Source organism: Camelus bactrianus, chromosome 13 (genome assembly GCF_048773025.1).
Source record: "Camelus bactrianus isolate YW-2024 breed Bactrian camel chromosome 13, ASM4877302v1, whole genome shotgun sequence".
NCBI classification, from domain to species: domain Eukaryota; kingdom Metazoa; phylum Chordata; class Mammalia; order Artiodactyla; family Camelidae; genus Camelus; species Camelus bactrianus.
This window is the reverse complement of record NC_133551.1, coordinates 51,823,661-51,846,285: the sequence shown is the minus strand read 5'-3', so window position 1 is coordinate 51,846,285 and position 22,625 is coordinate 51,823,661. Positions and strand designations below refer to the sequence as shown.

At 41.4% G+C, this 22,625-nt stretch overlaps 1 protein-coding gene and 1 long non-coding RNA gene across 8 annotated transcripts in view; one reads left to right on the top strand and one right to left on the bottom strand.

Annotated features, from left to right (window-relative positions):
• RHBDL2 (rhomboid like 2) overlaps nucleotides 1–22,625 on the bottom strand; it is a 42,011-nt gene that overhangs the window by 15,999 nt on the left and 3,387 nt on the right. For 2 of the 6 annotated variants that reach the window (XM_010959853.3, XM_074376787.1), the window contains exons 2-4: nucleotides 10,184–10,453; nucleotides 7,284–7,432; nucleotides 3,952–4,064 (exon numbers count right to left, since the gene is read on the bottom strand). In XM_010959853.3, the coding sequence (XP_010958155.1) occupies nucleotides 3,952–4,064; nucleotides 7,284–7,432; nucleotides 10,184–10,432 (511 nt within the window). In that variant the 5' untranslated portion in view covers nucleotides 10,433–10,453. Of the gene's footprint in view, nucleotides 1–3,951; nucleotides 4,065–7,283; nucleotides 7,433–10,183; nucleotides 10,559–13,668; nucleotides 13,744–22,625 lie in introns of those variants that run through there. The other 4 variants (XM_045520311.2, XM_074376786.1, XM_074376790.1 and 1 more) reach the window with 4 other exon arrangements.
• Nucleotides 1–22,625, top strand: part of LOC141579608 (uncharacterized) — a 46,408-nt gene that overhangs the window by 23,382 nt on the left and 401 nt on the right. The window contains exon 2 of one of the 2 annotated variants that reach the window (XR_012511337.1): nucleotides 13,174–22,475. This is a non-coding gene — a long non-coding RNA (uncharacterized LOC141579608). Of the gene's footprint in view, nucleotides 1–13,173; nucleotides 22,476–22,625 lie in introns of those variants that run through there. The other variant, XR_012511336.1, reaches the window with a different exon arrangement.

Below are 22,625 nucleotides of genomic sequence, written 5' to 3'. Positions count from 1 at the left end.
GCAAGGATTGATGGCCACCACCAGAAGCCAGGGAGAGGCAAGCAAGGATTCTCCCCTGCAGGTTTCAGAGGGAGTCTGGCCCAAATGCTGCTGTGTTGTCTTAAGCCAGCCAGTTCATGGCAGCCTAGGAAACTGAAACAACCACCCACTGCAATATAGGGATGTTCACTTATAAATTACATGTATATATGTACCACTCCCCTAGTGGCTTTTAAAAACACAGAAATAGAATTTTAAAGGATGGGACATATTGGTTACACAATATTTTTTCATTGTTTTTACTTCATTAATGATATTTAAAAATTCTTATCAAGCAATAAAAAGACATGGAGGAAACTTAAATGCATATTACTAACTGAAAAAGCCAGTCCGAAAAGACTATAACTACATGACGTTCTGGGAAAAGCAAAACTGTACAGACAGTAAAAAGTTAAGAGATTGCCAGGGGTTGGAGGGTGGGGAGGGATGCATAAGTGGATCACAGAGGATTTTTAGGGCAGTGAAGACTCCTTGTAGGATGCTGTAATGGTGGATACATGTCAGTATACATTTGTCCAAAACCATAGGATGTACAACACCAAGAGTGAACCCTAGTTTTCATGGACTTTGAGTGATCATGATACATCCATACAGGTTCATCAGTTGTAACAAATGTACCATTCTGTTAATAATGGAGAAAGTTATCCACGTGTGGGGGCAGGGGATGAATGGGAAATCTCAGCACAGTACCATCCTCTCAAGTACGCTGTGAACCCAAAACTACTTTTAAAAATTAAAATCTTTTAAAGAATCTTTCAATGAGTAGTGTTATTAAATAAGCTTCATAATTTTTTTAAATCCCAGTTTAATATCATGACACAGAAATGCAAAGATATACTCCTAAGTTCAATTTTTTTCCATAGAAATTTCCTTTTGATCACTGTCACAGCCAAAATGTAAAATTAAAAAGAATTGTGCAGTTTCAAATGGAAGAATTACATCATCGCCCCTGCTTATTCCAATTATGCAAAACTCTTGTTATAATTTAGCTATTAATTCCCACCTTCCCTAATGTCAGTCATTTGTTCTTGCAAACTAGTCAGGAAGTGTTACAATCAGTAAGTTTAAAATCCACTAAAACTCTTCATTGAGAAATTTTCAATCAGATGAGAAAATTGTTTGCCGGCTTTTTAAGGGTGAACTTTTAAGAGCTGTTGTATCGATCACCTTCAGCAGCAAAATCACAGTATGATGGAATGATTTCCAATGACAAGTTTTCAAAATGCCCTTTTTGTAGCATGAGTAGTTTTGGAAAAACAGTTATATTCTCACTCCTGAAGAGAAAAATACTGTCATATCTTAGCGACATATCTTGTGGGGTTTTTTTTTTCCAACTTCTGTTAAGTAGCTTACTACTGAAAGCCTTTTTGTTATCACAGAAAAAAAGTCAAAAATTAGACATCCATCTTTTTGTAAAGGAAGAAAATGCATAAACTAGTCTTTAAAATGAGTTAAATAAAAGTGAGAGGAATCTCTCTGAGCTCAAGACTTGTTATTCAGCTACAGCGGCACTGACTGTGTGGAACTGGTGGCGGGGCAGACATACCAATCAATGGGATGAAAAGACGAACCCAGAAATAGCTCCACGCAACTACAGCCAAATGATTTTTAAGAGTTTTGTTTTTTTTTTTTAATGGGGCACTGGGGATCGAACCCAGGACCTTGTGAGTACTACAGCCAACTGATTTTTGACAAAGGTATAAAAGCAACTCAAAGGAAGAATAGTCTTTTTGACAGATTATTCCAGAATACTTAGATATCCATAGGCAAATAAGCAAAAAGAAACTCAGTCAAAACCTTACACTTCATACAAAAATGAGCCAATTCAAATGGATCACATTTCAAGTGTAAAACATAACTTTAGAAGATAACATAGGAGAAAGTATTCAAGACCTCGCGCTCCGTGAAGAGTTCTTAGATGTGACACCAAAAGCACGATTCATAAAAGGAAAAACTGATAAATTGGACTTCATCAAAATTTAAAATATTTGTTCTGTGAAAGACTCTGTTAAGACAATAAAAACACAAGCTACAGACTAAGAGAAAATATCTGTATACATATTCTGTAAAGGATCTGGAATATATAAAGAACTCTCAAAATTCAACAGTTAAAAAAATCTAATTAGATAATGGGCAAAAGACATGAACAGACATTTCACTGAAGAGGATACAAAGATGGCAGATAAGCCCATGAAGAGATGTTCAGCATCATTAACCATTAGGGAAATGCAAATTAAGGCCATGATGAGATCACATACATGTGAGCACAGCTAAAATTAAAAATAGTGACAACACCAAATGCTGGTGAGGATGTGGAAAACTGAATCACTTACACAATGCTGGGAGGAAAGTAAAATGGAACAGCATTCTGGAAAACATTTTGGCTGGTTCTTATAAAACTAAATACACAACTACCATACAACCCAGCTAACTTGCTCTTGGGCATTTATCCTAGAGAAAGGAAAACTATGTTCCCAGAACTGTACTTAATGTTTGTAAAAACCTGTACACAAATGTTTATAGCAGCTTTATTTTTTTGGCTTGTTTTGTTGCTTTTGTTTGTTTGTTTGTTTTTGCAGGGGGAGGTAATTAGTTGTATTTATTTAGTTAGTTTTTTGATGGAAGTACTGGGGATTGATCCCAGGACCTCATGCATGCTAAGCATGCACTCTACCACTTGAGCTGTACCCTCCCCCTTATAGCAGCTTTATTTGTAATAGCCCCAAAATGGAAACAACACAGATATCCTCCAATGAGTGGATTAAACCAGTGTAGTGTTCCATCCATACTATGGAATACCACTCAGCAATAAAAATGAATAAACTACGGATGCATTCAACAACCTGTACAAATCTCCAGAGCCTTATGCTGAGTGAAGAAAGCTAATCCTAAATGACTGTGTACTGTATTATTCCATTTATATAACATTCTTGAGAAAATTTAGAAACAGAACAGATCAGTGGTTGCCCAAGGTAAAGGAGGGTGTGAGGAGAGGGAGAGAGGGGGGAGGGTGTAGCTCAAGTGGTAGAGCACATGCTTAGCATGCACAAGGTCCTGGGTTCAATCCCCAGTGCCTCCTGTAAAAATTAATAAATAAATAAATAGACACAATCACTTTCCCCTCACCAAAAAAAACCCAAAATAAAAAAAAAAAAAAAAAAGGAGTGGGACAGAGGTGAGTATGGCTATGAAGATGCAACTGTGAGGAATCTTCGCTGTGCTGGAAATGCTCTGCATCTTGACGCTGTCAGTGTGGATATCCTGACTGTGATTCTGTACTATAGTTTTCCAAGCTGTGATCATTGGGGGTAACCGGTTAAAGGGTACATGGGACTTGTAGATATTTATTTCTTACAGTGTAAATCTATAATTATCTCAAAATTAAAGTTTAATTTTTTAAAAGTTTCTAATAAATAAATAGATAGCTAGGCATTTTAATATTTTCTACCCACACCATAATCTTTGGCAAACCCAGTTTTAGAGATCATTGGCATACGCTGCTAGTCCCAGGATGCTCGACCCTACCCAGTCTTTGGATCCCTTTAACTATGCTCAACATTCTCTCAAAGGTATCATTCTTAAATGCAAATTTGATCTTGTTATTTCCCAAATCATTAGTTTTGACACTGAAGGTCCTTCTGGCTTAGTCCTTTATCTAATATGTACACCTGGACACCAAACAATCACAGTTTCCAATTGTGCAAAACCCTGTCTGTGAGATACCTGAGGACGGACACAATGGCTTCTCTCTGGTATGCTCACCTTATCTCTGCTTAACGTACCTCGAAAACTTATCAGGTGCCCTAGCACATACTAGGAATCAGTAAATCTTGATTTAAATGTTTACTACCTTTGCTTTGTTTATTACCTCCTAAGTCCAGAGGTGTTCTGTGTTACAGTCCCCACACTAACCTGCAATCACTCCGGCCAGGTACACCAGCCCCACTCTGAGGCCTTTGTGGACCATTTCCAAGGGAATACCCAAAATCAGCTGCATAACAAGATTCCCCAGGATGTGCTGAACTCTGCAGAGAAAACAGAATTATCAAATATTATGACTAACCCAAGCAGTTATTTCCTGGGGAGAATAGTTTAGAACTTGTTAAACTTGAATTCCATTTTCTAATTTTTAAGGTGACTTTTTTTTAATAAAATCTTATATGGAGCTTCAATATGTAAAGCAGATAAAAGGACATTTTAGAAGTATACATTTAGGGGGAGGGTGTAGCTCAGTGGTAGAGTGTGTGCTTAGTATGCACAAGGTCCTGGGTTTGGTCCCCAGTAGCTCCATTTAAAAAAAAAATTAAATAAAATAAAACTTGATTACCTCCTCCCTCCCCCAGAAAGTATACATTTATAAGTTCTGTTTTGCTGCAATCGCTGATAATGTCAAAAGAGAGCAATGAAGCTGGTTTAAGAAACAATAAGCTTGCATTTGCAGGGTTTAGATGACAGTTACCATCCTATGTCAGCCTCAGCATCTCATTTTGTTTGGGTTGCACAGTAGTGTTAGAAAATACTAATTCACTCATACTGAGTTTAAATTTCAATAAGTTTTTAAACAACAAATATCTCAGGATATTCTTTAATAAAACAGAGATGGCAGGGGAAACCTCATTCCCCATTCTACATTTTTTTAAAAATTTTTTAAGTTTACCAGAATGAAAAAAAATTTGACCTGGTAACACTAGCTAAAGCTGACATTCCCCCATGTACTATAATTTGGCCTCTAACATTTTTGAGGGCAGGTGTTTCTTATTACTGTTTTTAAATAGATAAAAATATTTTAAAGTGAAATTAATATTACTTTACTTATCAAACCCCACAAGCATCTCTGGAGAGTCTCTGAATGTAATTTGGCAAATTTCCATATTACAGTAATTCTTAATTTAGTTGCTATATAGAACAATGCTTTTTTTTTTTTTTAAAGAGATTTCAGGTTAAACCAAAAAGTTAAAAAATAACATAGATGTTAAATCTTCCACAAAGTGCAGCAGCTTTCATGTTAGTTTTAGGGATTGTGTTTTTGCATTATAGTTTACTTAACAAATATCCAACAGATCATTGAAGAGGTTTTCTGGGCATTCCCTACAGAGCAGATTACTTACCTTTATGGCCACGTGTGCACCCAGTCACATATATCACTGTCCAAGCCATCTTCATGGCATATAAGAGGTGATATAATTAAGCACAGAGTAGTCTAGCAAGGACAGTTGTACCAGTCTTATGGAGACTTTGGACATAAAGGGGTTTTTGAAATATGTGCACCTTGTGAATTTGAACAAGAAGGTCAAAGAAAGCTATCCCATCCTGTCCTCTGGGAACAGTGTGAGGACAAAGTGACTAATAGCACAAAACTCCCAAAGATTCACCCCAAGCACTCTTTCTGCTGTGCAATAGCCAGAGGAGACATGGCATAAAGGTCAGATCCTATCATAGACCCAAAAGAGAAAGATTAACTTTTTTCATCCAAGTTTTATCCACCCTTCAGGGTCCATCTTGAATCCAAGCCATCTGTGAAGCCATCCCCATTCTGATCTTTCCCTCTTCCTGTTTATATTACTGTACCTAATCCAAAATCCATCTTGTCTACCTCCTCTAGTGGGGCTGGAAGAGCTAATGTTGATTTCCCAAGCTCTCTTAGATAAGAGGCAGGCACGCCCCCACAGTCCTGGCCAGTGAGCTGCAATGTCTTGACAAAAGGGATGAATGTCACCAGTACCTGGTACTGCCTCTTCCCCCTTCCTGCTTTGAATGCAGGGCTACAGCACCAAATTGCAACTGGCCAAGGGAAAAGCAGAGATGTCGGTACAGGACCAAGAGTCCTGGCTTCATGAAACTGATGAACCAACCAGCTACCTCTGGGCTTCTTACATGGGAAAACAAAATAACCTCCATTTTTTTAAGCTCCTGTTACATTTGCTTGTAACTTGCATCTAAAAGCAACCCTAATTTATACAACCCCATATGTGACATGTCCTACATAATCTTGAGCATTTTCTTTGAGTGCCTCACTATATGTGTTAGGCACTGTAAAAATTGTTACAACCATTGTCTCATTTAATCACAGCAATCTTACGAGGTAGGTACTATTACCCCATTTTACAGATGTGGAAACTGAGGCACAAAGCCATTAAATAACTACTGTAAAGTATAATTCTACACAGTCTTGCATTACTATTTAACTGACTGTTCCCCCTTATAATTTTAAAGCCCTTGAGTGCAGGAGCCACATTTGCTTAGACCCTTGTTAAAGGGAAACTAAAGTGTGGAAGTAGAAACTGGACAATTGGTCATTTTGTCCCTAACTTGTACAGCCTCAGAGCCCTGTGTCCTGCCATGGATCCCTATTTAGCTACTGGCCAGAATCATCTTTCAAGGTCCAGGGCTGGGTAGGTTGCATAGATGAAGCTGGCCTCATCTGAACTCCCAGGAGTCCACCAGAGAGAAAGGGCCAGGCACCAAGCTGCTCACTGTCTGCGGTGGGCATGGTAAATCATGAATCCTGAATGAGGTCACAAAAGGCTATTAGCGTTTGAGAAACTATAAGCCAAACTACTAGGCACTACATCACCTATTGCTTGTGTTATTCTAGATGACCAACAATATCATACACTCATCAAAATGCTCATGAGTTAATTTTTTAAGTGTTTGGCAGAAGTGACTTGATTTATGTTTTAAAGGGAACATTTAACAACATCACACAACTCGGGGAACACACTTTTGATTTGGTAATGAATTGGTTTCTTCTCCATAATATTCCTACCTAAATACATTCCTACGTAATTTAGGCAGTTACAAAATACACTGGACTTAAGGGAACACTAATGGGTTGAGATCCCAGCTCTACAACTTAGCTGTGTGACATGGAGCAAGGACATCCCCTAAGCCTCAGACGTAAAATAGCAGGAGTAATACCTGCCTCCTGGGGTTGCCGGGAGGATCAAACAAGATTACAGGTGTGAAAGTGTCTTAATAATAAAGCACCAGGAGGAGGGTATAGCTTAGTGGTAGAGTGCATGCCTAGCATGCACAAAGTCCTCGGTTCAATCCCCAGTATCTCCATTAAAATGAATAAAAGCCTAATTACTTCCCCCCCAAACAAGAATTAAAAATTTTAAGTGTGAAATTGTAAAGAAAAAAAAAACGCTCAGAATTTAAAAAATAATAAGCACCAAACAAATGTTCGGGGCTACAATTACATATAGTCACCTCTGACATCAGTGACTGCTGTCGTTCCTTACCCAGCATGGACCAGCATGTATGAGACAAACCTCCAGGCTTCCTCCCTCTTCTCAGGACTGTAGATAAAGGGGCTGTCCAAGATGCCCGTGTCCAAGGTGATCCACTGTTTCTGAGGCTTCCACACAGCATAGTAAATGAACACTGCCAGCTGACGGGGAGGGGACATGAATGTTAACCACACCTTCCGCAGAGAGTGGCCCCATTAAAGTCCACAGGCACTTAACCCTGTTTCAGACGATTAGCTCTCAAGTGGGCCACTCCCTAGCATGTGCTTGGAAGACGACAAGAATGAAATTCCCTGCGTATATTGGACCACAGAACTGTGGGCGTATGCTACTTCCTCCAGCGATGAGGAGCAGCCCTGGACCAAGGTGTAAACTTTCTGAACCCCCACCCTTTTTCCCTCTTAAATACCCACTGCTCTCATCCTCCCATCCTCACCATTTGGTCATTCATTTACAACCTGATATGAAATTAAGTCACTGCTGGCTTCTGAAGAATAGAGTAGGGAAAGGGGAAAATCGTACCTTTACAGTGAGGAACCTGGCAAACATGACCTTCACCAAGTAATGAAGGCTAACGGCACCGGGGATGTCATGTGGATGTCCCCTACTCTCTGATGTGATGTGATACTTCACCTCTGGGGTCTTCCTCCCCAAAACCTGTAACTCCAGTCTACTCGTGAGAAAAACATCAGGCAAACCCAGATTGGGGTCATTCTACAGGATCCCTGGCCAGTACTCCTTAAGACTCTCAAAGCCATGAAAAACAAAGACCGAGAAACTGTTACAGATCAGAGGAGACTGGGGAGATGTGATAGCTTCACACACTCTGATACCCTGGGTTTGAGGCTATAGGAGGAACAGAAAGAGGACATGAATGGAAAAACTGGTAACATCCAAATTAAGCCGGGAGTTTAGTTAATAGTAACACACCAATATGAGTTTCTTAGTTTTGACAAATGTACTATAGAAATCTAAGATATTAGCAATGGGAGAAATAGGGTGAGGGGTATATAGGAACTCTCTATACTACCTCTGCTACTGCTCTATAAAGCTAAAATTATTCCAAAATAAAAAATTTATTTAAAAAATATTTAATTAAAACTCTGATCCTACTGTGAGACACAGGTATCTCAGCACCTGCTTGTATGTAAAACTACGCTCTCCATGCACTGACTGTGGCAGCCATGTTTTGTACCATGTGACCTTCACCCACTCTTCTCCTCCAGCACACGCACAGCTGATCAGACCATGGGCAGGCCAGCCAATCCACAGGCTGGAAGGGTAACGTGAGGTAGAAGCAGAAAGAACTCGGATGGCTTCCTAGATGCAACTAAATTGCAACTAAGTTAGAATCTCATTGTCTCACAATAAAACCCCTTGAGAAAATTTAGAACCATGTCCACCCCCAAATCGAAACAGCTTTGATTCAAGCTCTCAGGAATGTTTACACATTAGCCTCATCTTTCTCTGAGCCATAAGAGCCTAGGTCCCTATGATAGCTCATTTTATATGTTAACCTGGCACAGTACCCAGATATTTGGTCAAACATCATTCTGGATGTTTCTGAGACTTTGAATAAAGCAGACTACCCTCCATAATGTGAGTGCGCCTTATCCGATCAGTTGAAGGTTTACTCCCAACAAAAACAGACCTCCCCTGAGCAAGAAGGGATTTTGCCAGCAAATGGTCTTCGGACTTCAGCTGTAAGTCTCACCCCCTAGGTCTCCATTCTGCTGGCCTACCCTATAGATTTTGTTTGTTTTTGTTTTTGTTTGGGGTTTTTTTTAATTTTTTTTTTTTTTTTTGCTTTTGTTTTGTTTTGTGCGGAGGTAATTAGGTTTATTTAATTACTTATTTTAATGGAGATACTGGGGATTGAACCCAGGACCTTGTGCACCCAGGACTTCCTGCATGCTAAGCACACACTCTACCACTGAACTGTACCCACTCCCACAACCACCCCCTATAGATTTTGGACTTGTCAAGCCTCCACAGTTACATGAGCAAATTCCTTAAAATAAATCAATCTCTCTAAATACACATGTGTGTGTAAATAGTAGATAAATGTGTATGTGTGTGTGTGTATGTGATATGTATCCTATTGGTTCTGCTTCTTTAAAGAACCCTGACTGATACAGTCCCTGATAAGAAAGTTCAAGCATCAGTGGGAATGAAGAAGATGACATTAGGGGCTTCCTAATGCCCCTGCAGTCACACCCCACAGGGAGCCAAGCTCTGCCAATTCCTTTATGAGACGTCATGCTGTAGGAGAAAAAGCTAGGTGCGATGAGGCTCAGGAGAAGCCCAATCTTGGCCAAATCACTAAGTATGTGACCTTAAGCAAGTCACTCCACCTCTCCAGGCCTTGTACTCTTTTCTGGAAAACAAAAGGGCTGACTAGACCAGAATCTGGAACCCATTACATGTTGCCCATTGTAGACATCATTAGAGGATCCCATTTTTTCCCTACTGAAATTTGGAGGCAACCAATAACTCTTCTAAACATATGGCTCCTGATAGACCGTACACAGTCAATCAAAGGTAGTTTATGAGATCAAACCAATTTGCAACCCCAAGATTATTTGATTTCAAAAACCCCCACCAACTAGAATGAAATGAAGCCACTGGAACTGTTGTGACTGCCAGGCAGGGGAGTTGTTGGAAAAATAAAACTCAACCTTTGGCTGAAAGTGACTGGGGCCATGAGAAGAGCCTGGGAAGCGAGCCCGGGAGTGGGTGAGGTGGAGTTCTGCGAGTGCTGTACCTGCCACCACCAAGCTCTCTTCTTACATGTTTTCCAGTCCCTCATCTAGATCTGATCTAAAGCCCCAGGGTCTCTGCAACCCCCCCGGAGTCTTTGCTCCTGTGCCCACCACCCCACCCCGCAAGCTTACCTCAGCAAGGCTGATGGAGATAATGAACACAGGGGGCGGGAGGCAGTTAGCTCTTTCCAGGTATGTTCTTCGCACCGGTTCAGGAAGCATCCATTTTGAGACAATCCTGTGGACCTTTTTATTCTTGAACGGTTCTTTACCTGCCTGGGCCTCTGTCACTTTCTCCTTTTCCTCCAGCTCTTCTTTCATCTCTCTGTCCATATTCAGATTCACTTCCTCCTCCATCACCAAATCATGAGCAGCAGCCATTGTCCTGGGTCCTCCCTCTACCTGACAGGGACACGGATGTCAGAGAGAAACGGACGACCCTATTGTCTTAGGGCCGTGGCTCTTTCCCAGGCGCTCTGGCACAGCTGTTGGTTTCCAGTGCCTTTCCTGTGAGTTAACAGATGGCAGCTGAAGATCTGGTGCCCAAAGACATGTAATATCCATACCTTCATCACCAGTGTGTAATTGTGAAAAGGTGCTAGGGTCTCCCCTGAATGAGGGAGAGGGCTCTCCAGGAGTCATTGCCAGATTTATCTCCTGTCACCACCTAAGGGATGGACTGGAGCTTTGGAATGGCAGCTCTAGCTGGCACGCCCCTTCCTTTCTGACATGCACTTGCAAGTCAACCATTAGTGTAAGAGATAGTTTTGCCATGAAGTGATGCATTTCAGAGCCCAAGCCATGCGCACTGCATTACTGAACTCAGTTTTGTCTAACATTAACAGTCTCCTTTCCCTTCTTAGTTTCATCTTGCTTTTACTCCCAGGCCAAACACACATCTCTGGCTTCTGATTCAGAATCAAAAATTATTTACTGGGAATCTACTGTGTATCAGGTACTATGCTAGGAGCCCCATTAAAAAATTCACTTCCCATCTGAAAAATATATATGAATGTATATAACTGAATCACTTTGCTGTACACCTGAAACTAACACAACATTTTAAATTAACTATACTGTATTTTTTTTTAATGGTTAAAAAAAGAAAAAATGTACTTCCCATTCCCCCCTGCAAAAAAAATTTAAATCCACATCTTTACTTCCTAAATTATCAGTGTTCTATTTAAAATGCCACAACTACTCATTCTGTAGCACATTTGAGTTAAGAAGGCCATTCCCCAACCTTAATGTCCATCAACAGATGACTGGATAAAGAAGTTGTGGTATATTTATACAATGGAATACTATTCAGCCATAAAAAAGAATAAAATAATGCCATTTGCAGCAACATGGATGGAGCTGGAGATTGTCATTCTAAGTGAAGTAAGCCAGAAAGAGAAAGAAAAATACCATATGATATCACTTATATGTGGAATCAAAAAAAAAAAAGACACAAATGAACTTATTTACAAAACAGAAACAGACTCACAGACATAGAAAACAAACTCATAGTTCCAGGGGGGAAGGAGGTGGGAAGAGATAAAATGCGAGTTCAAGATTTGCAGATACTAACTACTATATATAAAAGATAAACAAGTTTCTTCCATATAGCACAAGGAACTATATTCAATATGTTGTGGTAACCTATAATGAAAAAGAATATGAAAAGGAATATATATGTATATGTATGACTGAAACATTATGCTGTACACCAGAAATTGACACAACACTGTAACCTGACTATACTTCAATTGAAAAAAAAAAAAAAAAGCCATTCCTACTGGTTCTCCAGGTACAACATCAGCACCCTTGCTGAAACACGTCTTCCCAACAACTCCCTGACATCTGGAACTCTTGCCTGAGTTCCTACTAACTTCCAGATCCTGTATTCCCTTGAACTCAATCCTCAACATCCAATCATTCAAGCATTTATGCAACAAATATCTGTTGAACACCTACTATAAATGGAATCATAAAATTTGTAACCTTTTGGGTCTGGCTTCTTTCACTTAGCAAACGTCTTCAAAGTTCATCCGTGTTGTAGCAGGTGTGAGTATATCATCCCTTTTAATGGCTGAATAATATTGCATTGTATAGATAGGTATATAAACAAAACCACATTATTTATTCATCTGTAGAAGGACACCTTTTGGTTACTGTGAATAAAGCTGCTATAAACATCCCCATACAACTTTTTATTTGAATACCTGTTTTCAGTGCTTTTGGGTATATACTTAAGAGTGGAATTGCTGGTTCACATGGTAATTCTATGTTTAACTTATTGGGAAACCTTCAGATTCCATTTTAAAATCTGGATTTTTTTTTTAAGGCATTAGTTTACTTAAGGTTACTTTACAGGTGATGTGTTGTAGAGCTGTGTTTAAACCCAGGCATCTGGGTCTATGGGGATAATGAGAGCACTGACCTCATAGCACTGGTGGGAAGATTATTTGCAATAATGGATGTAAAGCATTTAGAACAGTATCTGACACATAGTAAACACTCCACAACTATTAGGTATTATTGGCTATGGATGGATGAGTTGGTGTGAGGATGGATGGATAGATAGAAGGGATGGGGCTGAGTCTGGGGTCTATTTTCACACTGCAAGTTACTAGGAATCATGTCAAATTCAATTTATTTTCAAATGTATTTCATTAGGCAAGGTTCCACATTACAATAGGTCTTATTCAATAAATTTAGGGAAGAAGAGAATTCTCCTTTTATTGTTTTCCCCAGTAACTTTTCTGAAAATAAAGCCTTCTTCCCCTAAATCTTCCACCTCCCAGAGTCAGACATTAAGTCTTTAGACATAACCATTTTATTAATCTTCCTTGAAAATTGATGACTATTTCTAGTTTTTGTCATGTCTCATGAATGGCAAAACAGAGTGTGGATTTAAGATCAGCAGCTCTTAAACACAAATATTAAATTATTTTAAAAATATGTTCAATTAGGAGTGATTAACATTGTGTTAATAAGCCCTATTGTAAATTTAAATATCACACATGGTCATTTTATGAGGAAACGAAATTCTGCATTGTTAATAATACAACTTTCTATCCATAAAAGGAGCTAGAAAAACAAAGATTACACTTCTCCCCAATTTTTCTTTTTTCCAGATTTCAAAACTTCAAGAAATTTTCCAGCTTCAAGTCCATCATTTTTGATACTTTGGTGAAATATATTTCCTGTGCTGCAGATATCTGACCCATTCACTTTAGCCAAGACTCACTTTGTCTGTGTGCTTCCTCAGCACGTACAGTAAAGGAATGTGACATGTAGTTCTACCTACTGTAGATTCTAGAAACTAATGACCATGTCGGTAGTGAGTGCACAGTTTTGTTTTTTACCTCTCTTCTCAGTCACTCTCAACACTCTGACGTCCGGACCTGTCTGTGTGCCCTGGTCCTTGAGGACAGAGGCCTCTCTGATTCATCTCATCTTCAACACCTAGTGCTTGATGCTCACAGGTGCTGCTTCCACACTGACGTTCCCCATTCCTCCCACTCCTGTTTATCCTCTGCTCCCACACCTGGATGTCTGAGCACAATGCGCCACCTTGAAAACACTACTGACCAGACTGGCAACAATGAAAAAGACTGTTCTATACTTACGAGTCTGTGTGGAAATGCGTGCAGCTTACAAGGTGTAAATTGATGCAGCCTTTTTGGAAGGCATTTGGGCAGTATCTATAAAACATGAAACACGTATGTCTTTCAACAGAACCATCCGACTTCTAGAAATCTATCCTACATACGTATTTGAGCAAGCACACAAGGCTATATTTCAAAGACGTTCTGTGCAGAACTACTTACAGTAGTGAAAAATTACAAAGAAACTGAGAGTATTTGAATCAGGTTGTTGGATTTTCTGAATAGTTCTGCCTCCCGGGTAGTTCTTCCTTCCACAGTACTCAGATCTGCTCACCAGCACTTCTGCTCCTGGGTTCAAGGTGTCCCTCCCTAGGGCCTCGCAAGACAAGTCTAACCTAAGGTCATTCACTAATTGTGTGGGTGTGGCCTGTACACTCCCTGGGCTCTAAAGGTCAAAACTGGGACAGAGTATCCGAAAGCACACTTTAGATGACCAGAATTTTGGGAAGCCCAGCTGAATAGAGCAAGAGTCTCAAAACTAATCAGCAATGATTCTAACACATTACAGTCACGCAGAGACATGAAAGCATCCAGTTATCAAATGATTTACTGGGTCAACTCGCATCCCAGTGTTACTCACTGAGTGCATTGTTTACCACACTGACTATGCTTTCTTACTCACTAAGCAAAGATCATGCAGGTTTCTTGAGATTTCCTTAATGTTGTCTTGATGCTATGCCTCACCTCCTACCTCTTATCTGCAGCAAGTGACTGCCAACTCTGTGTTGAAATCACACACACATACACACACTCAGATCAAAACTGGGTGGCACTGCTGTGACGTGTTCCCATCCTACCCTCAGGGAACAAGTCGGGGAGATTGTTAAAAAGAATGGAAGAATGGAAAGACTCTCGTGGAGATGTTCCGACTGCATACCAAGAATCAAAGACCTTCCCTCCACAGTGAACAATTATTCTTAAGAAGAGGAAACATGGAAAGAACTTTCCTATTTCCTGACCTGACCTGGTATAAGCATTGCTTATGTTATGAATCATGGAGCCAGTATGCTGGCCAAGGATTGGAAAGGGCAGGGCTGTGCTCATTTACCCAGAGCAGTCATCTGTCTTTTAAAAAGAAATCTGTAGAAAGATTTCCATAAGGAGATTTACACAGGAGACCTTTGGCACTGGCAAGGGATTTTTTCCCGAAGATCTCCTTCACTGTATATCACAAAGTGTCTCCCCAAATTATGTTATAAATTATAGCCAGAAAATTTTAAGTGATTCCATCTCAGACCCTAAAGGATTCTATAAATGCAGCAGTAAAGTTCTTTATAAAGTTTGTTGTCTGAGGAGTATTAACTACGCTTAACACTTTGCACCCGAGGTCCCAAAGAAGAGAAGAATAAGAAAATTTGGTTAGTTAGCTGGGCCTCTTTTCATCTTTCAGTAAAGTTTCATGTCTCTCGAAGAGCAATGTCTGAACTGGCTAAAGAACACATTAAAACCACTTGCCAAAGCACTTTTCCTTTGGAAGATCTCTTGAGATCACAGAGCCTAAACACCACTGAACTTGACATTCTATGACAGTTTATCAAAAACTTCTATTTGTGGCAACCAAAAAAAATAAATAAATAAAAGTCACTTTCGCAGGCCTCTTCACTTTCTTTTCATTTCCAACACTGGCGCTATCAAGTGATTTTTTTTTAATGAGTTTTCTACTCCTCCAACAAGAAACAAGGATTTCAGTCACTGCATGCACGTTACACAAAGGCAATAACTAGTGAGAATAGTGAAGTCACATGAGATGCCAAGGTGGAAGGGAGGCCTGCTCACTCACAAGTAAATGACAGGTAAGCAAGGCCAGTCATTCGATTTACATTCATTTCCAGCAGGCCTTTGAGGGTAGCTAATGCTACACAAAACTGTAAGTGTTGAATCTGCAAATGTCAAGGACTTCCAGAGTATTATTTTGATAATACTTATGTAATGGTCGTCTGTCCATTTCTCAGCAAGTCCCCGATCTCATGAATGAGTGGGGAGCAGGGACCACTTCCCAGTATAAAAGCTAAAAATGCCCAATGCGCACCTTTCCAGGTCTCTAGGCAGCTAGGGCTCACGTACCCAGGCTTGAACAGTCAGCTGCATTTGCTTACAGTTTTTGAGACTAGAGCTAGGGGTGGGGAAGATTCTTTAAGGTGGTGCACCTTAAAGTGGTAGCAGCAGTATCCGGTGTCCAGCCTTGCCCCTGGAGTCAGAGTGGCCCCCAGCCTCCAGTGCCAGCTGTGTCTCTGATGCAAGTTGTAGCAATGAGCATACAGCAGTGCAATGGGTCTGTGGTCACCACCTGGCTCTGTGATGTGATTTTGGTATGGTTCTAGATGCCTGGTCTCCCTTTGTTTCTGCTTATTTCCCAACTTTGTTTCTGCAGCCTTCCAGTGATTGTGTAATCTACCATGATCTAGCGATATACTAGGAAATATGTATTTGGTCTTCCTACCCAGTTCCTGGCACAGAGCTCCTAAACCCTTGGAATTTCCTGAGTGATAGGAGTGAGCTGAGTATCTTTTGTTATTCATAATAAGCCTCTTTCAACCACACCTGAGTTTATGCTAATGAAATGACTCTTGGAGGATAGAGAGGGATTGCCAGAGAAAAAACCATAGAACTTTCGGCCCCCACCTCTAAGAAGAGGAGAAGAGCTAGAGGTTGACCAGAGGTCAATAATTTAATCAATCATGCCTATGTAATGGAACTTCCATAAAAACCCTAAATAAATGACTTTGGAGAGTTTCCAGGTTGGTGAACAGATCAAGGAGCTGGGAGGGTCATGCACCCAGCTGGCCCCATGCATCTCCTCCATGTGGCAGTTCCCGAGTTATAACCTTTATAATAAACTGGTAATAGTAGGTAAAGCCCTCCCCTGAGTTCTGCTACCTGTTCTGGCAAATTATGGAACCCGAGGAAGGGGGTGGGTCATAGAAACCTCCAAATTATAGCCCATCGGTCAGAAGCACTGGAAGCCCAGGCCTGTAATTGGCATCCGAAGTAGGGAGCAGTCTTGTGGGACTGAGCCCACTTAAGTTGTAGGGTAGCTAATGTCAGAATTGCTTGGTGTGGAAAACCCACAATTTGGTGTCAGAAGCGTGAGTAGGATTAGAGAAATGCTTGTTTGTTTTTTTTAATCTTATGACTCAATGCACTTTCAATAACATCAATTTACTGGTGTAATCAGCCAGAATCCATTTCTATCCTTTGCAACCAAGAACCTAACTAATACACCTGAATAACCAGAAATTCTTCTTAACTCTATCTGGGTTCTTCCTATGGCAAGTTAAACTCATTTCTTGTTCTGTGTTTGGGAGACCTAGTGTAAGGAGAGCATAGAGCTAGGAGATCCTTTTTTGGTCTTGACTCTGCCACTTCCTGGCTGTGTGAGCTGGAGTGAGTCCCCTCCCAGTTCTGAGCCACAGTTCTCTCATCTGCACAGTGGACACTCTGCCTTAGACCAGTGGTTCCCCAAACTGGTTAAGCCTTAGAATTCCCTCAGACATTTGTTTTTCAACATTTGTTTCAAACAGATTCCTGGGCCCTACTCTTAAAGAAACGAATTTAATAGACTTAGTACATTTCTGCCAGTTGTACCAGTGAAGTGGAGGCAGCAGCACCTTTGAGAACCATAAACTAAGGCTCTCCAATGTCCCCTTCAGTCTCTGTGATCTTCCATTGGAAGGCAGAGCCTGTTTCATTGCTGTATTCCAAGTGCCCAGAAAGTTCCTGGTGTTCAGAAAATACTTGTATCTGAGTAAAAGGTAAACGAACTCTCTGCCACTCTTCTGTAAATCTAAAATTATTCCAAAATAAGAAATTTATTTAAAAGAATACTGGAAGGAAGGGAGGAAGGAGAAAGGGATTCCAGGTACATCATATTAACTAAGAGTTTAATATCACTTTATGTTGAAAAGCACCTCCCACCCTTTTCCTCTGCACACTCACCCCCTCCACTGTCATTGTGCCATCACTGAGCTGTCAGAGAAGACCTGTGGAGCCGTCATGCCACAATGCTTACAAAAGGGCCTGTCACCTTCTTTGAGGAGCAGTGTTCCTCGTGCTTGGCCATGTGAAGACCCAAGTTCTACCCACCCAATTCTATCTTACAGAATTACTGTACCAATCAAATGAAAGTAAGACTTGCCATAAGAGAGAGCAGTTACCGTGTGCCAGGTTCTATGCTAAACACTTTATGAGCATTCTCTTCATTATTTCTTATAACCGTGTAAGGTGGGATAATAACATTCCCATTTTATGGATATGGAAACTCAGACTTCCAGAGTAACTTGCTCAAGGTCATACAGCTGGTGAGGGGAGGGCTGGGACAGGAGCCTTGGGAGACATCTGACTCCAAAGACCCCGTGTGTACTTCTGCCCTGTGATTTCTACAAACCAAGTGTTGAAGAAGTGGATGTATTTATTTTGATTATTTTCATCCCGTCCTTCCCTATACCCTAACCTCCTCTTCTTCCTGCAGCTCCCCAAACATACCCAGACTAGACCCTGGGAGTTCCCAGGTGGGGGCTGTTGAAGAATCAGCAGGTCACCAGCCCTGAGGATGGGGCTGGGAATCCCCACCAGTCCTGTTACTGCCACAGGGACTCAAGATGGAAACAGACATTCAGGAAAGGAAAAGAATTTGCTTCTCTGAGAACCCGAGGACGAAGTCAGGCTCACCTTCCCTTCGTCACCTCACCCAGGAGAGCACTGCCAAGGCCACCAATGTTAGGGCAACTCCTCTTTGGCAGAAGAGGCTTTGGATCATTAGCTTGTGCTGCTTTTCTAGCTGCATGCAAACAAGTAGGCTTCAAATATCTGAATTGTTTTTTTTAAACAGCTGACCCCACCCATTCATTGGTACCAGGCGGGCCCTTGCAGAGGCCGAGTCCAGCCTTGATGTGGCCGGGGTGCCCAGCAGCCTGGGCGGGAGGCTGTGTGGGGTGTACCCTACTGCAACCCAGCTGGGCCTGGTGGGGCGGCTTTTGGTGGTGTTGCTAGGCAACCTGGGTAATTGGAGAGGCCGTGGATTGGGCTTCTGGGCCACAGAGACTAATAGCCTCCTTCATCACACTGCAAACCATCATTATGCCCCATTCCAGAGGTTTGCAGCAATCTCTCTGTGGTTTTAGCCTGAAAGCATGCTTTTTTAGCTACAGAAATTAAGAACCAACTTTTCAATATTACGGGCTTGTGGCTGGGGTTGTTTTCGTTTTGCTTCATCTCTGGGGATACACTTGAAATCAACAAGCAAAAGATTTTAAAACAAAAAAACAAAAAAAAATTCCTTCACAAACCCCCTTTTCCAAAAGTTTTCCTTTCTCCTGAAGCAAAGCAATTACTCAATTATGAGGGCAGCTAAGGTAGGGACACTGCTTCCTGAGGCCTCTGTATGCCCATTGCATGTTAAAAGCTTCTTCCTTGGACTCCAGCTCTGGCTGTGGTGCAGGGCAGGGGGACCAGGGCCTTGGCCACGTAAAAGTCCTCTCAGCAGAATAATTTCTTTGTGTCTTTCCTATTTGAAGACAAACAGGATCGCCCCCTTCCCCATCTACAGAATCATTTTCACTTGTATGATTTGGATGAGTCCTCCCCAGTTGCCCTAGGAAGAAGATCCCATTTTTAGTCCCATTTTACAGATGAACAACTAAGGCAAAAAGAGGCATTCGTGACTGCACACCTAGTACAATCCCGTTCTTCTGTGGCTAGATCCTGGGTCACTCTACTATACTGTACTGCCTCCCCACAGAGCTATTTAAGATATTACGTATATTTTTGTACCCTATTATAATATGAATAATAGAAGTAATAATACACACTGGTGGAGAGACACAAAAACTTCATCGTGTATCTCCTCCTATCCTCACCACATCATCCTTGATGATTGTGCCTCATGTACACTAAGGAATACAGTCTGGGAGAATTCCCAAAGACCGTCACACTATTTAACTAGGTTAACAGACCTAGCACACCAGAACACAGGGCTGAAGGAAAACTCTGGCCCTCCTTAATTCAAGGGGTTGGCTCAGTGTGATAACATTATGATACTATTTCAGTTCCTTCAGGAAGGAGGCAGAATCTTTGCTTTCATTAGATATTTGTAGGTATTTTTCAAAAAGGCTTTCACTGCCTCATCTATGATGTTTCTTAAACAATGATGCATTGTCAATGACCAACTGTGTTGACTGGTATGGGACTAGGATTTCTTGGGATATGGGAGTTAGGGTGCTAAAATCAGGGCCGTGCTGAGCAAACTGAGGAGAGTTGGTCACCCTATCATAGACCACCTGCGTCAGAATCATCCAGGGTGTGCTGGGGGTGGTACAGTTCCGTGGTAGAGTGCATGCTTAGCATACACGAGATCCTGGGTTCAGTCCCCAGCACCTCCATTTAAAATTAATTAATTAATTAATTAGCTTAGGGAAAAACCTATTTTAAAAAAAAATCATCTGGAGAAGTCAAGTGAAGATGGCTGGTTCTAATCCTAAAACAGTGGCTCTTAACCCTGGCTACACATCAGGATTGTCTGAGATTATAAAGCAGCGTTGTTGTTTGAGCTCACGCCATCAATGGAGCTAGAGCCTCTGGAGCTAGGGCCTGGGCACTGGTATTTTTTAATGTGCAGCCAAAACTAAAACCTCTTGCCCTAGAGATTTGGATTTTGGGCTGGGGTCTTGCCCAAGAATCTGCATGTCTCTTTGAGAGCTCCCCAGGGGATTCTTATGTACACTGTAGTCTGATAACTAATGAATTCTTATGTGATGTGTGAATTCATTGGACAAGCATTCCCTGAATGCCTTGTATATGTTAGGCTGTGGAAACATGAAGGACAAAACAAAAACAAAACCACTTCCTGTTCCCCAGGCCCTTCCTATTCAGGGGGAATAAAGATCTATAAATTGTTCCAACACAGTAAACAGTAATCCCCCCTTATCCACAGGGGATCTGGTCCAAGACCCCCAGAGGACACTGAAACTGTGGATAGTACCAAATCCTGTATATACTATGTTTTTCGTATACATACATACTTGTGATAAAGTTTAGTTTATAAATTAGGCACACAATAAGACATTAACAACAATAACTAATAATAATAAAATAGAACAATTTTAAAACAGAACAAATTTAGAACAATAGAATAAGACAGAACAATTATAACAATACTGTAAAAAAAAAAAAGTTATGTGAATGTGGTCTCTCTCTCTCTCTCCAAATATCTTATTGTACAAACTTAATACCTTTTCCATCTTAACTAAGCACGTATCACACACTGTGGCTATAACTTTTGCAACTTGAGGTGTGACAGAAAAACTAGCACAAATTTCTTTTTCCTCCTTCACAATTTCAGAAAAGATTTGTTTTTTACTGCAGATCTTAGCAACTTCAGCATTTGATTTTTTTTTCTTTCCTTATTAAGTCAAGATTTTCACCTTTTCACATAAAGGAAGCACTTAGGGCTTTCCTTTGGCATATCCGAAAGGCCAGCATCACTCCTCTTGTGCTCTGGGATCATTATTAAGTAAAATAAGGGTGACTTGAACACAAGTGCTGTGATACCACGACTGATAGCCGGACTGCTAGGTGACTAAGGGGGCAAGACACACTGGACAAAGGGATGAGTCACATCTCAGAAGGGACAGAGCAGGACAGCTCAAGATTTTATCACGCTACTTAGAACGGCAGACAAGTTAAAACTTGTGAGTTGTTCATTTCTGGAATTTCCCATTTAATATTTTTCAGGCCAAGGTTGACCTCAGGTAACTGAAACTGGGGAAAACAAAGCCACAGATAAGGAAGGGGGACTACATTACTGTGGTTTAGACTTTAAAGTGGGTCAGCATCATCAGGGAAGTTACAGTTATTCACTTCCCAGAAGCCTGGTGCAGTAGATTAAAGACTGAGTTTATTATTTGCCATTCTTTCCGCTAAAAGGTGGGTTTTTTTCCCCTCTCCTTGAATCTGGGCCAGCCCTGTGACTGCTTTTGACTGATAATACACAGTAGAATTAGTGCAGGAAACCTCCCAAGCCAGGCATGCAGGGAGCTGCAGCCCCACGTTGTTTCCTCTTGGAATGCTCCCTCTTTGAAGCCTGACACCATACAAGAAGGTGGACCTACCCCGAGGCCACCATGATATGAGGAAGCCCAAGCTACTCACATGGAGAGAGGCCACGTGGAGGAGGGCCCAGGTGGCAGACCTATGAGTGATGCCTTCTTGGACCTTCCAGCCCAGCTCATCCACCAACTGAATACAGCCAAGTGAATGATCCCAGCTGACACTACATCACTACACGCAGTTGCTCCACTGAATTCTGCCCAAGTTCCAGGCCCAGAGAATCATGACAAGTGAATACAGCAGTGGTTGTACATATAACGTTTTATGGTGACTTGTTATACAGCAATAGTTACCAACACATCAGAACTAGAAGGCAACATGACATCCCAGACCCTTCGGCCTTCCTAGTAACATGGTTCACCTTCGTGTCCCTCAGCAGAGTCGACTGCAGATGTTTCACCTGAAACAGCCTCCCAGTTAGTCTCCATCTCTGTTGGCGCTCCTGCCTGCTCTCCAAAGCCAGACAAAACACAGCCATAAATCAGAGTACATCGACTCTCTGCTTAAGATCCTTCAGTGGCTTCCCATTGCTTTCGAGATCAACTCAGGACCCTTGCCGCGGCTAAGAAGTCTTGTGTGACCTAGCTCCTGCCTTCTTTGTAGAATTCTACCACTCTCTCCCGACATCTCTGTGCTGCAACCACGGGGCCTTCTTTCCGTCACAGGTACACACTAAGCACTCTCCGGCCTTGGGGTCTTTGCACCTGCTGCTCCCTCTACCTAACGCTTTCTCCTCTGCCCCGCCCCCCAAGCCCCAACACGTGCACTCAAGGCTAGCTCCCTCATAACAGTTCCTCCCTAGGAAGCCTTTCGTG